Source organism: Citrus clementina, unplaced genomic scaffold, assembly GCF_000493195.1.
Source record: "Citrus clementina cultivar Clemenules unplaced genomic scaffold, Citrus_clementina_v1.0 scaffold_9, whole genome shotgun sequence".
In the NCBI taxonomy this organism is placed as follows: domain Eukaryota; kingdom Viridiplantae; phylum Streptophyta; class Magnoliopsida; order Sapindales; family Rutaceae; genus Citrus; species Citrus x clementina.
In genome coordinates this window covers 5,760,844-5,776,839 of record NW_006261964.1, presented here as the reverse complement: position 1 = coordinate 5,776,839, position 15,996 = coordinate 5,760,844, and the positions used below count along the sequence as shown (strand labels likewise).

Below are 15,996 nucleotides of genomic sequence, written 5' to 3'. Positions count from 1 at the left end.
TTAACTTTTTTTAGTAAATTCTCACCCATTCTTGAAAACTTACCAATTGTGATATGTAGGAAAGCAAAGTTGATAAAATACTTTAAAAAAGAAAAGTGGAGAATAATAATTTTTTTTAAAAAAATAATAAAATTATCTCTTGCCTAATATTGGTCTTTATTGTGGTAGCTTCACTTGGTGGGATTCTCCTCCTAATGAGTTTAAAATATTTATTTCATGCCATGTTAATAGATTTCAAATCCACCACATGCTTTGGTATTTGTCTTGACTTTAAGCATTTACGAGTTAAGGCTTAATATGTCTCCTTAAGTGTTCCATTTTAAAAAAATTAAATGACATTGTTCACAAATGAGAGCAAATTAATAAATAAATGCCAATGCCATAATAAAAACTCTTTATAATTCAAAAAAAAAAACTCTTCATACAAATTTTTAAGTGCAAACTGCTACGTCAAAAAATATTAAAAACGATAATAACAATAAAAACTCTGCATGATTGTCTTTTTAAGAGTTTATTACATACTTATATCAAACTTCATCATTTTTTTTTTTTATTTTGGGATTTATTGGATATGGTTAGTTGCCATTTGTAAAGCGAAGTGGAAATTGCTTGTTCAAGTTTGCCAACTTCTTAACTCTCTCTGTCACACCCTTGACTCTCATTCTCTCTTCATAACCGTCTTCTACTTCAAAGAAAAGGGGAAAAAAATTGTATTTTTTTGGTTCATTCTCCATGGATTCATCAGAAGGTCAATCATCCACAACCCACTTCAATTCCCCTAAAGAAGAGGTCTATATACGTTTTACCTTTTTTTCTTTTAATGTTTTTGGTTAAGTTGTAATTCCATTTTTACTTTTTATTTTTCTTACAGTTGTTAAGAAAATAAAAAGTGTATGATGTGCAGGTGGGTTTCATTTTAGAAGTGAGATTAATAAATTGAGATTGATTCATGAGAAGGACATGAAACAGAGTAGTTTCTGAAAAATGAAATAGGAGTTTGTTTGCTTAAGATGTTTATATATGTAATTGTTACCGAGTTGTCTACTTGGACACATGATGTGTCTTTTGTTTACATCATCTAATTAATCTCTAGAATTCTTGCTTGTGATCTTGTGATCTTTTTCGGCATAATATTGGAAACTTGTATAACATGAACTCCAGCTATAATGTGTGTTAGTTGGTTCAATTGGTAAGTACAATTATGCATCATATAATCTCTCAAATGCTTACTAGCTAGTATATATCTTTTTAAACTATGTTTTCTCTGTAATTATGAGGGATGGATTGAATTTTGTTTTTAGACATAAATTTTTAAACTTGTATTACATAAACAGCATCTAAATTGTGTGTGGTGATTGGTTCAATCAGTAAAATCTCTTGGGGAAATACAAGAAATCCAGGACTCAAAACCACCCTCACATAGTCACATGAGTGAGGAGCAAATTTAGTTATTATTGATGAATGCTTTAAAAAAAAAATGTAGCTATACTACTAGTACAACCTTAATGATTTGTATGGTAATCGTACCAGGATTACTTATTTCTAGTGTGATTCAGTGAAACATTCGTCGTACAGTAATTAAATCATTAATCATCTAACCTAATAATTGTTAGTGACTCTCATTTTGAGTGTATCTTTTAGGAATTTACTTTCATTTTTTTTCTGTAGATAAATGTATACTTGAAGATCATAAAAACAAGTACCATGAAAGTTAAGAAATCCGAGACAATCAAGAATCTCAAAGCTATGATACATGTGAAGGAAGGGATATCTGAAGATATTTGCGATCTTTTCTTCGCTGGTGATAGGCTCGAGGCAGGCAGGCTAGTTGATTATGGGATTCGGAACAACTCCACTCTCCATTTTCTTCACCAGAATCTTAGTGAAATGAAATTGTTTGTGAAAATTCCAACTAATCAAACAGCCACCGTCGTGGAAGCAATGCCTTACCATACTGTTCAAAACATCAAAACAATGATTCAAGTTAAGGAGGGGATTCAATCCGATCAATTTACCCTTGTCTATGATGGAAAACTGCTTAAAGAGGACACGGCGACTATGACCTCCATGAATATCAAGAGTGAATCAATCATTCATTTGGTCTTTTGTCCAAAAGAGATATTATCAATTTTGGTGAAAGCAACAACAGGAGAGATTGTGAATCTTGAAGTTAAACATTCGTTTGCTATTCGTGATGTCAAAGCAATAGTCGGGAGCGTTGTGGGTGTCTCTGCTGCCGATCATGTTATGATATATGAAGGAAAGAAGCTGGAGGATTCTAAGACTTTGGCATTTTATGACATGAAAGATGAGTGCTTGTTAGAGATGTTTCCATCATCGATTCAGATTTTTGTTAGAACACCAATTGAGGAGATTGTGAGACTCGAAGTTGAAGTGTTGATTGCGGTTCGTGATGTAAAAGAAATTGTTGCAAACATTATTGATTTATCACTTCGCAACCAAGATTTATTTTATGCTGGAACGAAGCTTGAAGCTTGCAAGACCTTGGCTAGTTATGGCATCAAAAATAATTACGTCGTAGACGTGCTACCTTCCCCATTTCAGATATTTGTTAAGACTTGGGGTGGAAAGACTATAACACTTGATGTCCAGCCATATAACACGGTTCAAGATGTGAAAGTCAAACTTTTTGACAAACTGCAGACTCCTCTTCATCTTCAGAGTATCGTTTTTGATGGAAAGCGGCTATTTGAAAACCATGTTCTGGCAAGCTACAACATCCAAAAGCATTCGACTCTTCACATGGTTTTGGCACCCTCTTCAAGGATCATCGAATTGCCATTAATCTTTATTGATCCTTCAATATCACTGTCTATTTCCATTTCTGAAGTGAAAGAAATGGCTAAAGTCAAATTTCAAGCTGCAGTGAAGGAGTTATTAGTCGATCAAGTGGCATTACAGGATGACCGCACTCTGGCTGATTATGGTATGGACTTGTCCGAGAAAGTGGTTCTCGTGTTTTGAGAAGGCAATAATAGAGTCTTATTCCATATTGGTTGATGCCATTATTTTACCTGATATAATTACATTTGAAAACCTATACACAGATGCTTCAAAGGACATGTATTTTAGACCCTTTTCTTAAATTTTTCTTTTGGATGTTTGGTATGTTTTGGTATTAAGTGTGGAGGATTAAATAAAGACATTTGTGATTTTATTGTATCACTGCTGCATCTTTTATTCTCATATTTATATCCTCATTCTGCGCTTTTATGCAAACCTCAATTTGGTATGCATTATTTGACATGAGATTTAGTGCAATCAGTATGAAGTTCAAAACTAGCAAAACATTCTGTGTATATGAAGCAGAAGCTGACATTGGAAATTAGTTTTGAGCCTTTATTACCTCTCTGTGGAAATTAACTAATTTCTCAAGCTTTATCTGTAGTCATTGCTTTAATCGGAAATACTGGGCCATAAGAAGCTCTCATTGAATTGTTTTTTTTGCCAAATCCATGTTTTCCCTTTTCTCAGCTCATAGCTGCCACAAGTTTTACCCCTGCTTGAGTTTGCCAAAAATATCCTCAAATTTTCATATCAAGGTCCTAGAAAAATATCATCTCTGTGGAATGTAAAAGAAAGTGATGATATTTCAAGTTTTGAGCTCGTGCAAATGGCATTGAGCATAAACTTGTAGTTTCCAATGTTCTTCTAACGGTGATATACGCAATCACTTTCTTTCCACATCTAGGTCCCAGGCATATGTACATCTATGTAGAAGCTTTTTGTATTATGAATTGTTGATCCTTTAATGAATGACACTGACATGATTAACAATAGGCCTCAAGCTATTTTTTTTCTCTGCAAGCTGCTTTTTCTATGTACAGGTCAAAACAAACACAAGTTCTCTCTTCTCCACTTTGTTGATTTTCTTGGCATCCGGAACATGGCAAGAAAAAAACAAATACAATGGTTGATAAAATAAGGTTTGAGTTACATCCCTCCATCCTGAAGATTTTGTATACCTGTAAAATTTACAAATGGCTAGATTCCTGCTGAAACTTACATCTCATCCCCTGTCTTCTTCGTTCGTTTCTACAACCGTATTTAGCTTTACCTCTGTTTTCTTCGTTCTCTGACCTGTGTCAGTATCAGCCAAAGAATTCCCGCCTTTTGATTTCAATGCTTTCGAGGGCCCTTCACTGCCCTTGGATTTTTTCCGGCGAGATGATTTTGGAACACCAGCAGGATCACTACAGGTTGACTGATCATCTCCCAGACTTGACTTGTTCAGCCCTCTTGGGGAATCTACTGAATACCTAGATTGCTTTGATCCATCAGACCGCCGCTTGGTCGGGGAATCTACGACTGAGCCTCCGCCTGTAGACGATTTGCTTCTGGACTTATGCTTAGGCTTATCAGTAGTACTTTGAGGCTTTATGTCTTGAGTATCGTTAGAAACCAGCAACATCAGAACAATAAATTTAGATGTCTTTGCATTGCAAAAAACAACACAATGGAATATGTTGTTCAATGAAACAAACAGACCTGATTCTAAATATTTCGCGGGGTTCTTCGATTCTTTAATAGAATTAGAAGGCTGCTTTGCTATTTCCGGAACACATTTGAAGCCAGACATCTGCACAATTTTATGGTATTGTAGCCATGGCACATGTATGCATAAACATTTTGTCTTTTAAAAAAAAATAAAAAATATATATATTGCTTGAGACAGTGTGAAAGGAAAACAGAAATTACCCAGCTGGGATCAACAGCGGATGGACCATCCCAGCCAATATGGGCAACATGCTTTACATCTGTGGGGAGACCAATTTGCATTTCTGGTTCTTTAGGTTGATCTGCAAAAGTTCTAATGAGCACCTTTGTATCTATATTGAGAGGAAAAATGAAAAATGAAGTGAATTATAATGTAATATATGTACAGAAATGAAAAATTGTTCATACCAAATATTTGTGCAATGTATCTCAGCCCTTTTAATAGGCCCTTGACTGATGTCATTTTAGCTTATATTCACTGGAAACTTTCCTCCTCAGGTTGCTGCTGCTGCTTTTACTTGTTCCACTGCTATTCAAATGCCAAGAATAAAAGGAAAAATGAAAATAATAGATGAGAAATTACATGAACCCAGGTACAAATTTCACATAAGCGAATTAAAATAATAAACAGATTAGAGATACAAACTTGAATCAAACCACTAGGGGAAAAAAATATTGAAGAATATGCCATGATCACTGCCTTTTGTAATGTAGTAGTAAATTTTCCATTCTCACCCACATAACTCAATTGCAGAAACATGAAGCAAATACCATTTTACACAACAATGAAATTTTCCAAAAAGAAGACAAAAGCATGAACAACTTCAATTTAGTTTATCTCATTTTATTTGATCAATTCTTGCTTGTTTTGGTTTCTAGGAAAGGAGAGCAAGAAACGGAAGATTTCAAAAGCAATCAAAGTCGAGCACAGCCCTTTTGTTTTGACAGACGCGTGATCCGTTCCTGTAACCAGTCAATGGAAGCCAGTAAATGACCAAATTTTTGGGATAAAAATCTAGAAAGGCAAAACCAAAAATAAAACCAAAGAGGATTGGCTAAATATGCGCAGCCGTTTTGATGAAAACGCGGGAAAAACGGTTAGGAAGTAAATGTCTGGTAGTTTGGTTATGACGTGTATGCCGTAGGTCTGTTCTTTTCACATCATCCGTGGGCAACAATTAATCAATACAATATGCGGAATACGGATAAAGGATGCCTATAAAATTATTAAATGCTTCATGAAAACATTGTATGTTTGGGATTGTTTATTGCCGAAGATATTTCGGGTCACTTTGTATATATTAGTGCTGAAAATGTTCCCCGTCTACAAGCCTAGGTCTGGGTTTGTGGTTCTCCTGAGTGAAAAGATTTTTGATCGGTCACTGCAACACCTCATAAGGAGAAATTATAGAATACTTCTGATTTAATATATGCATAATGTGTGTAATTAAATTTAATATGAACACCATTTGTATGATGGTTTTTCAAAATAAATACACACATATTATAGCATCATTTGCTTGTTGTATAGCTGATATAATATCTCTAATATATTCTATAATTTCTAACTATTAAGTGTAAGTGTGTGGATTCTTATTGATGAGAAAAAGACTTATTAAGGGCATACATGAGTTCCGCGACCAATTAGGAGGTGTCATAACTACTATCTCACAAATCAAGTGGGTTCCACAAATTTTTTATTTTGCAAATCTCAATTAAAGAGGGTGGTTCCCCTACCAAACACCCCCCCCCCCCTTCCCAAAATCCTACAAGAAAAACAATTTGGTGAGGCAATGCAATCAAATTATATTTTTAAAATAACTCAAATACTAATCTCGTAGGTTAACAAACGAGATTTTATCCATCTATCCATTGAACCAACGAACATCCCACTTTTATTGATTTTTAAATTTTTTGTGTAATTTGTAAACGAAGTAATAATAATACTTCGAGAAGAAGCAACCAAATTAGGCTGGCAGATGTTAATATCAGTCCCAACCACAATTACGATTGTCGTTAATAAATTTTTCTCTTTTAGTTCGGATCATTAGTTATATTTTAGAAGATTTAAATGATTAAAAAACTATACATTTTTAACTTGCTAAAAAATTAACCAAACAGACATGTTATTCAACTCAATTCGAATTTTAGTCAACTTCGTATTAGTATTTAGTTTTCCGATGAATGTGTCACCCGGCATAATAACAAATTTCAAATCACTATTACGAGCAACAAAATTAGAAACTACTGAGGCAGTCCAAAATCCAAATCAAACATTCACAATTTTAAGGAAGTACAAGTTTAAACCAGAAGAGGTTAGTCGATTGGACAATATGAGGTATAGATTGAAGTCAGCTGATTGTTTATCACGTCCATATATTTAGAAGCCAATGGAAAAATGTCCAGAAACTAAAATGGCAAAGAAGTTGACACTCAAGTGTAAAGCAGAGCAGCAGCCACTGATCGTGGGAATTTTTCCACTATGAAGCTTTCAGATCATCCATGCCAACACTAGCCTGTAGCAGAAAAGAATATTTACGTCAGCCACCACATTCCCAACCATAATCAGGAGCAGAAAACTAGATTATGGAAGAACGAGACTTGACTTAACCCTAATCTCATTCTGAAAATCATATGTTCTGATTATGGAAATTTTCAAAGCTTTACATTTGAGAGAAGAGTGAGTTCCAAGGGAAAAATTGAGATACTTGAAAATATCTTACCAAAAACTTGTGGTTCTCTTCAAGCAGAGGAGCAAATGCAGTACAAAATTTATCCATGTCAGAATTAACATCTCCAGAGCCACCAATAACTTCCATAAACTTCTTCCTATCTGGTGCAAGCTTCATAGCGACCTGCAAAGTAGCAAGAAGCATTGCCTCAAAAGAGTGTGAAATGAGTGCGTGTTTTAATTAAGAATGTATCGGTTTTAGCAGTATAAGAGGGACATGGATGACTATTTTCTGTCAACATTTAACTCAAGCACTTAAATTATTCCTATAAACAAAGTGAACTAACTTATGCTTGGAAGAATAGTATTAAAAAAGAAGAAGAAAGAAAAAGGCATTAAAAGGAAGAAAGGAAAACAAAGAGTTGGACGTTGAAGCTTCATAGATAGACTTCTACATACCTTCAATCCAAAGAAAAATGAAGGTTAAACCGTGTAATGATTTCGTAAGTAAGGTTTAAAGTTTTGCAAGAATATGTTTGATCCACAGTTAACGGGAAGAAGACAACAAGAACTATTGATTTATCAGAGTGAATAAAGCTAATAGTTTGCCTTTAATAAAAGATGCACTAAATTATAGTAATATTGTCAAAAAACTCCAAGTCCAGCATATGACTTTAAATAATCTAACTAACCTAGAAACTAATATTCATTCATACTAAAAAAATTCATCATTTGATTGAGGAGGGATGAGTTTACCGTGAAACTTGAACTTGCAATCCAGCCATGAAATTTTTTCAGGGTCTTGCCGTAGGAATCTGTACAAACTTGTGGCATTGTCCAATCTGGATGTGCAAGTAAGTTGCGAAACAATTCCACCAGGAAATCCATTGCTCTGAAGATGCATAAAAAATGGATTAGTTTTAGACAATTGTCTAATGACATCTACTTTAGAGTCTGCTCAAAAGGATTGCATGTCATAACATTTAGCAAAGAAGTATTATGGAATCTCAACAGTACTCAGCAACAGCTTTGTAAAGTGAAAACAAAGCTACCCATTTAGACATGAGTTACAAACTAGTGGCATAAAAGTACAGGCATCTACACGTGCGCAGGTGAGGAAAGAGAGCCCAAATTCTACTAGTTCACTTCTTATTCTATTCCTTATCTTTCAGTTCAAACTTTAAAGTATTTTCATGTATCATTCAGTGGAAGGAAAACACAGGAAAATATTCTCCATCTTTTCCTCCAATTCTTGCCACTTAGTGACAATGGGCATGATTCGATAATATAAAAACCAACACATTAGAAAAAGAAAAAGAAAAGGACTGGATGCAGGATGTGCTGTATACCTTGTCAACCAAAGAAGACCATTGGTACAACTAGATGATCTTTTTGCTGTTTTAGCTTCAACTTCTTCTCCTACCATGCTGTACAAGTTCTTGTACTTTTCGGGATTGGATAAATATTTATTCTCCAACCTCTAGAAGCAAATAAATATAAGCTCGGTTTAAATGAATTATAACCAAACATTACCCACAGGAAATCTTTTATAAACTGTTTAATTTCTACGGACAAATAGAAAATAAACTATTTAACTTTCACAGACTAAATATAGCTATATATTTTTAAACCACAACAGAAAAACCAAAATCAGGCTCACAAGCTCTATCTGTGTACCATCATCCACAAAGCAATCTAATTATCATAAACAAAATTTTCAGGAGAATATAAATTAGGAAAATATGTGGTTAATTCATTACCGTAATATTACCACCAATATCTGACTTTACAAGAGACATAGCCGCTCCAAACTTATCTGACATAGACAAAACAGAAAACTTCAATTCTTTCCCTTACCTCAAAACTTCAGTCACTCTTTATACACAGGAAATGAGAAACAGAAAATCAATAAAAATTTTCCTAATTAAACAATAATCTAAAATATATTTATTTCTTCCTCAAGTACATTTTTAAATGAGTAATAAGCTGGTACATAATCATATCATCCAAATAACATTTTATCAAATTCTAAGAAATTGCAAAAAGACGAAAAATAAAAAGTAAATCAAGATTGATTATTTTTGAATTATTTACCCAAAACAGGCAAAATCAGTTTGCAAACTTCCAAGAAAGGCTTGGTAAGCATCTCGCCTTGCTCAGACTTCACGTGCTTCATTCCTTCCAGTGATGGACTAAACGCTGTTCCCTCCATTTCCCTACTTCACTACAAAGTAACACAACCAATTAATTGATTCAAAATTAATCAAAAATAAAAAATAAAAAAATAAAAAACTTGAGAATTTGATCGGATCAGATCTGAGAATACCTGAAATGATGTGAGACGAAATGCAGATCGATCGAAGAAGAATTTGGAAATGAGTGTTAATGTTTTGGATTGATTCGATTCGGTACTCGATTGAACGGCGAAAATATCTCTGAGAATCAGATTCTGTTTTTGTTTTGATTGATTTTACTTTTTAATTTTGCTTCCAGAGGAACCGCTGGCACCCAATCCGCGCTGCCTGGAATTTATACCATACTGCCGCCATCCGGCTTGGGATAATTGTGCGTTGGTACACGTGGATTGAATTCATTTGACCGCCGTTCTTTTGTTGATTTTAACCTCATAGTTTAAAAAATATGTCAATTAAGTCCCCTATAAGAGCATCACCCAAAAATTCTTCAAATAAGTAATAAAATCTTATTTAAAGAGCCACATTAATATTTAAAGGTTCAAAAGATACTTCAATTAAGATTCTTCAAATAAGAATTAATTTTCTCTCTTCAAATTTAGAGAGTTAATTTCTCCCTCTTTAATTTATATTTTATTAATTTTTATTAAAAAAAAGTGAGAGAAGTGCTTTAATTGTTATTGATTTTTACTTTAAAAAAATAATTATTTGATTAAAATAATATTATCTTATTTCAATTTGAAGAATTTTTTGGAGAATATCATATTTTTTTCACCCTTTTATTTATCATATAGGTAAGCAAATAGGTATTTGAAGAGTAAAATTTATAGAGATTTTTGGAGATGCTCTAACAGGATAATAGCCTAATACTACTAGGCTTATGTCAACGGGTTTTGTTCGTAGATGTGGCTACTCATGTGATGATGCTAATGGTGTGTTTAATTCATGGAATGGAGAATGTGAATGAAACTATGTTTACTTGGCAAAATGTAATTTGAAAATATGAATAAAATGTGTGGATCCCACATAATTTGGAAATAAAGAATGTGAATCACATTCCCATTGGCGATTGGAAACAAAAATGAGGGAATGGGAATGGAATATATTTTACTTTTGTATCCCTCTAATTTTTTCATATTTCTCAAATTACCCTCATTCAAATCACAATTAAATTTTATTATTTTAATATGAATAATAATATTATTATTAAATTTTATTAACTTTATTATTTTAATTATTATTCATATTATTTTTAATAATAATAGCAATAATAACAACAATAATAATAATATTGTTAATAATAATAAATTAATTATTTTATTAATTATTAATACTATGGTTATTTTGGTAAATTGATTCTCATTCCTCATTCCCATTTATTTTGCCAAATTTTCATTTATTTTGCCAAGTAAACACATCAATGACATTTCAGCACATTCTCATTCCTATTTATTTTTGCTAAGTAAATATTAAAATCTCATTTCCATTCTTCATTCTCATTTCAATCCATTCTCATTCCACCTCATTCCCATTCCATAAAGTAAACACACCATAAATCCCTACTTAGTTAGTCAGTCAACAACGCCAACAAAGTCGATCTAAAAGCAACCCACAAGACTCGCAATGAAGGTTATTGGAAGAGATTAACTAAACCAACCACAAAAAATAAAAAAATAAAAACAAAGTACTAACACACAGTGTATAACAAAGCACTGACACACAATGGGCCTGTTTAGGATTGCAGTTGAAATTTAATAAACTGCTTATTTCATAATTTTCGATAAAAATAGTGTTTGGTAAATTTTGTAAAAATAGCTTATTTCATAAATTTCTCCATTTTATCTGCAGCTTTTAAAAGCAGGTATGGAGTTGCTTTTCATAAGTAGCTTATTTAATAAGCTACCATACCTTTTAAAATTCTTATTATAACCCTAGATTTTAATAAAAATATAATTATATCTTATTTATCCATAAATCCTAATATATAAATCATATCTTTATCTTTATCATATTTTATGTAACAGATTATAAAGTTCTTTAGATTTTTTTGATTGAGTTTTTTCTAATGTAATTTTACATATTTAAGAAAAAAGATATGTCTAATATTTAAGAAAAAAGATATGTCTAAACAATTTTATTAAACATATTTTAAAAATAAAAAGTAATTAAAACTTATGTCTATTTTGGTCATTATATAATAAAACAGCACTTTCGTAATAAAATTGGGAAATTTACAGTAATAACCATTAAAGTTTTGATTTTTTTCATCTTAACCCCTCAAAAATATTTCTATCAACATTAGCCATAAAACAACTTTTGAGACCAAAATACCCCTCCTTCATCTCTCCTCCAAAAAACTTGTTATGTGGCCAAAAAGCTTGATTTTTTTTTAAAAAAAAAAATCTAATCTTTTGCGGCTTGTTGCATGATTTTAAGATGGAAAATTTGTCAAGTTGTATTCTATCAGCATTATTATTATTAATGCTTTCACCTGCAAATCCATTGATATTCATTCCCCCTTCCATAATCTTCGTGCCCAAATTGCTTCTAACTTTTCTCGACTTCGACGCGGGTGAGAGATTGCTTTTCCTTTCACCTTTTTGTTTTCTTCCATTTAGCTTCATTATTTAAAAAAAAAAAAAACCGAAACAGAACAGAAACAAAAGCTTCAGCCCGCGGCCACCGTCCAAGGCTGCCGGTTCTCGTTTTCCGTCACCGATCCGGACGCAACCACCACTAAACGGATCATAAATCGCCGGCCATCAAACCCCAAGCATCGGACACCGTTGATTAGCCACAGATCGCCGGAAAAACAACCAAAACAGCCGCGCCAACCGTGCCGTCATTCACCGGTTTCCGCCGCGATTTAGCCAGCACCACCGTAATCAATCCACTCCTCTCCACGAGCTCAACCTCTTTCGTTATTCCCCACCTCCGATCGACCAACCCATCGCCGGAATCTAAGCATCACCAAACAGTTACAACTTATCTCAAATTTCCGGCCAAAACGCCACCGTTTCCGACGAATCACAAACATCATCATGAACAACTTCAAGTTTTGGTGCGACAGGCACCCTGTCATCAGATTCATCCTCCGACTCAGATCAATAAGTTTGAAAATAACTCATGCCACGATGCCGATTAGTTTTGGTCTGTAAAGAAGGGTAATTTAGGGAGAAAGGCTTGTGTTTGGCTAATGTTGATAGAAAAAAGTTCAGAGGATTAGTTGCAAAAATAACAAAATATTTATGGTTATTTTCGTAAATTTCCCAATAAAATTTACCAAACACATACACTCTATTTTTCAAACTCACAGCAACTGCAACAACATAATTTACCAAACGACAAGTTACTTTTTTAATCAGCAGCTTATTTTATCCACACAGCACAAACAATTTGTTTCATCAGCCGCCGCAATCCCAAACTGGCCCAATGTATGGGCTTTTATGGAGGCAACGACCCCCAACTTTATTATTAGTCAATAAAAAAAATTACAAAATAGCTTTCGGTTTTATGCCCTCAAGGACTCCACTCTCTCTACTAAAATCTGGATCCCCAAAACACACATTGACCCTCAGTATATATACATGTTGCAAATGCAATCCCCATTTGCTGAGGCGAGGTGGCGCGCTACCTTCGCGCAACCTCATTTCTTTTCCCCAAGACTAGACACCACTACATATGATTTTAAGAAGCACATCTTTACTCCCCCAAGGATAATGCAACTGCTGGCCACTAGACTAGAAGCAAGGAAGTGATGAGTAAACATTGCTGCCCACTTCCCTTGTCTCCACGTTTCTAGGCATGTATTCCAACTCTCCAAGGCCATATCTTCCACTAGTTGCACTAACAACTACCTAGTCATGCTTATTTCTAGCACTCATTTTTAAGGATTTCCAGCCAACATGCTACATATTCAACCGTCGTTGCATGAACATAGCCCGGGTGTAAATGCCTCTCATTTTCACATAATTTGGTCCCCATGGATGTCTTTATATGCTGCATGTTGTACATTCACGTGCTACGTACTTATGCACACTTTCGTGCCTTCTACCCGCCAGCATATTTGTTGCCCACACATGCTTGGGTGCTATTGCCTTGCGCCATCCCGCATTCTGCCCAACTTGGCCTGTCCGTGTGCACCCGAGCTCCCCCGCACTTGCAAGATGTGGCCTGCATTGCCCTCACTCACCCTTCCGCGCGCTGTCTCGAGCTCCCTGCATTTGTTGTCATGCCTCAACCCGCGTACCAGTCTTGCTTTACTTTAGTGCTTGCCCACAAGCACGCCCATATTGCTGCCAATGACTTAGTACAAGGCCACAAGCCAAGCCTTGGCGTCCGCCATCATGGTTTACAACAATGACAGTTGGGCAATGCTCAAGTCTAGGGATGGCAATGGGCACCGCCCGCAGCGGGTTTGTCATTATTAAACCCAAACCCGCACAAAATTTAAATTACCAAACCCACCCGCAACCCGCAGCGGGTTTTAATTTTTTAAAAAAAAACCCACCCGCAGCGGGTTTTAACAATTATCAAACTCGCAATGGTACCCGGCGGATTTTTTGCGCGTTTCCGTATTTAAAATCACAAATGTTTAATATATAAATTTATAATAATAACTCAAATTCCATATAACACACTCAATTTTATATTTAAACAATGTAAATGAAAAGTTAAAATTTCCACATTAATCCAACACAAATTCTCAAATTTAAGTATAAATTACACAAATTCATTTAAAAAACACAAACTAGTATCTAAAAATAATAATTACATTTCATATTATCATTTAAAACAAGCTCCAAGAGAAGATATTCATTTCATTCACCACTATAAACACCCATCCAACACAATGCCTATAATAATAATTAAGATTAATATTTTCAAATATTAATTCGAAGGGAAATGCCTTTAGTTTTCTTTAGGTTATGACTTTAGAATGGGAGATGAGCCACATACACGCATACACAACTTTGAGCCTTTGGCTATTTGGTAATTTGAATAATGACATTATTTTTTTCATACATTTTTAGATTAAAATTAAATTAAAAATATTTAGAAAAAATATTACGGGTTTGGTGGATATCCATGCGGGTATCCACCAGATATAAGGTTAATACCAAACCCACCCGCATCCATGTGCGGGTTTTAGTTTATAATACTAAACCCACCCGCAACGGACAAAATTACCCGCAGCGGGCGGGTTTTAACGGGTGGGTTTGGGCGGATTTGCGGGTTTACGGGTACAATTGCCATTCCCACTCAAGTCAGATTGGTTGAGCTAAAACTGAACCCAAATCAATGACGTCACATTGATAAATTTTGAACCCATGACCAAACCCAGTATATACGAATCGAGCCAAACCAAACGAAAAATTCGAGTTAGTTTAATCGGGTTTGGTTGGTTTAGGCTTGGCCTTAAGAACATTTCCGACCAATTTTTTTTTTAAAAACAATTTACATTATTTTTTTGGACTATTTGAACTTATTATTAGTTCATTTTTAGGCCCATATTTTAAATCTATTAATATTAATAATGTAAGATTTGATAAATGAATATAATCAATTTTGCTGTAATATGGTATAACGTTTCTATAGTAAAATAGTATAATAAGAAATTAAAATAATACAGGTGGTTTTTTTTTCCCGGTTTGATCAAGTCGAGATTTGCCAAATTGTTTTCAACTCAAGATTCACCGAGTTTGTGACTTGTGAGAGAGGAAATTTACCCATACATAATAGTGGGAGGGAAATATGAAGTTCTTAACCAAAGTTTCACTATTACCATAAGACATAAGTAGTCTAGTAATATAACGATTAGGGGTGTTCGCGGATCGAATTTTACGGATTGGACATCAATCCATATCTGATCCACGATTTTGCGGATTATAAATTTACAATTCAATCCACGGATTGATAAAATTCAATTCAAATCCAATCTATACATTGGATGCAGATTTGATCCAATCCATATCCAATTCACTATTTTGCGGATTGGTTTGCAGATTGAAAATTTTTAATTCTGTTAAATCCACGAACTAGCTAAATAAAAAAATTTAATATAAAAATAATTTTACTACCAATCAAATTTAAAATTAAATAAGATTTAAATAAATTAATTATTTAAATAAAGCTAAAAAATACATTTAAAGTTTCAAAATATAACACACTAAAAAAAATTTCATTCATTTAGATCAGTACATGGAAATTAACTATTTAGGAAGCTATATTTGTTTATTTAATTATTTTTTATTTTTTATTATTATTGGATAAGATATAATATAGTGTTTATTTAACTATATTTTACCTTACTTATTTACTAGTAAGTACTAATGCCATATTTATAAGTTTTATTTTTAATTAAATAAATATTTTTCATTTAATTAAATAAATTAATTGTTTAAATAAAGCTAGAAAATACATTTAAAGTTTCAAAATATAACACACCAAAAAAAAAATTCATTCATTTAGATCAGTACATGAAAATTAACTATTTAAGAAGCTATATTTGTTTATTTAATTATTTTTTTATTTATTATTATTATTGGATAAGATCTAATATAGTGTTTATTTAACTATATTTTACCTTACTTATTTACTATTAAGTGCTAATGC

The 15,996-nt window shown here is 33.4% G+C and overlaps 3 protein-coding genes across 4 annotated transcripts; 1 reads left to right on the top strand and 2 right to left on the bottom strand.

The window, feature by feature from the left end:
- The first annotated feature begins 732 nt into the window (after nucleotides 1-732).
- Nucleotides 733-2,985, top strand: LOC18032772 (polyubiquitin). The gene is made up of 2 exons (XM_006420204.2): nucleotides 733-789; nucleotides 1,669-2,985. The coding sequence occupies exons 1-2, from the start codon at nucleotides 733-735 to the stop codon at nucleotides 2,983-2,985; spliced, it is 1,374 nt and encodes a 457-aa protein (XP_006420267.2).
- Nucleotides 2,986-4,011: 1,026 nt separating this feature from the next.
- LOC18033502 (CRIB domain-containing protein RIC5) lies at nucleotides 4,012-5,002 on the bottom strand. Its single transcript, XM_024185231.1, has 4 exons — nucleotides 4,927-5,002; nucleotides 4,720-4,820; nucleotides 4,510-4,600; nucleotides 4,012-4,404 (listed from the first exon to the last, which is right to left on the bottom strand). Exons 1-4 carry the CDS (start codon nucleotides 4,979-4,981, stop codon nucleotides 4,031-4,033), a joined length of 621 nt encoding a protein of 206 aa, XP_024040999.1. The 5' UTR covers nucleotides 4,982-5,002; the 3' UTR covers nucleotides 4,012-4,030.
- Nucleotides 5,003-6,660: 1,658 nt separating this feature from the next.
- Nucleotides 6,661-9,706, bottom strand: LOC18033501 (glycolipid transfer protein 1). Of its 2 annotated transcripts, none has more exons than XM_006420202.2 (7): nucleotides 9,516-9,706; nucleotides 9,284-9,413; nucleotides 8,950-9,005; nucleotides 8,539-8,669; nucleotides 7,946-8,081; nucleotides 7,242-7,373; nucleotides 6,661-7,034 (listed from the first exon to the last, which is right to left on the bottom strand). In XM_006420202.2, exons 2-7 carry the CDS (start codon nucleotides 9,399-9,401, stop codon nucleotides 6,999-7,001), a joined length of 609 nt encoding a protein of 202 aa, XP_006420265.1. In that variant the 5' UTR covers nucleotides 9,402-9,413; nucleotides 9,516-9,706; the 3' UTR covers nucleotides 6,661-6,998. The 2 variants fall into 2 exon arrangements, with proteins under 2 accessions (XP_006420265.1, XP_024046503.1); XM_024190735.1 differs by having other exon boundaries at nucleotides 9,284-9,408.
- Between the last annotated feature and the right edge of the window lie 6,290 nt (nucleotides 9,707-15,996).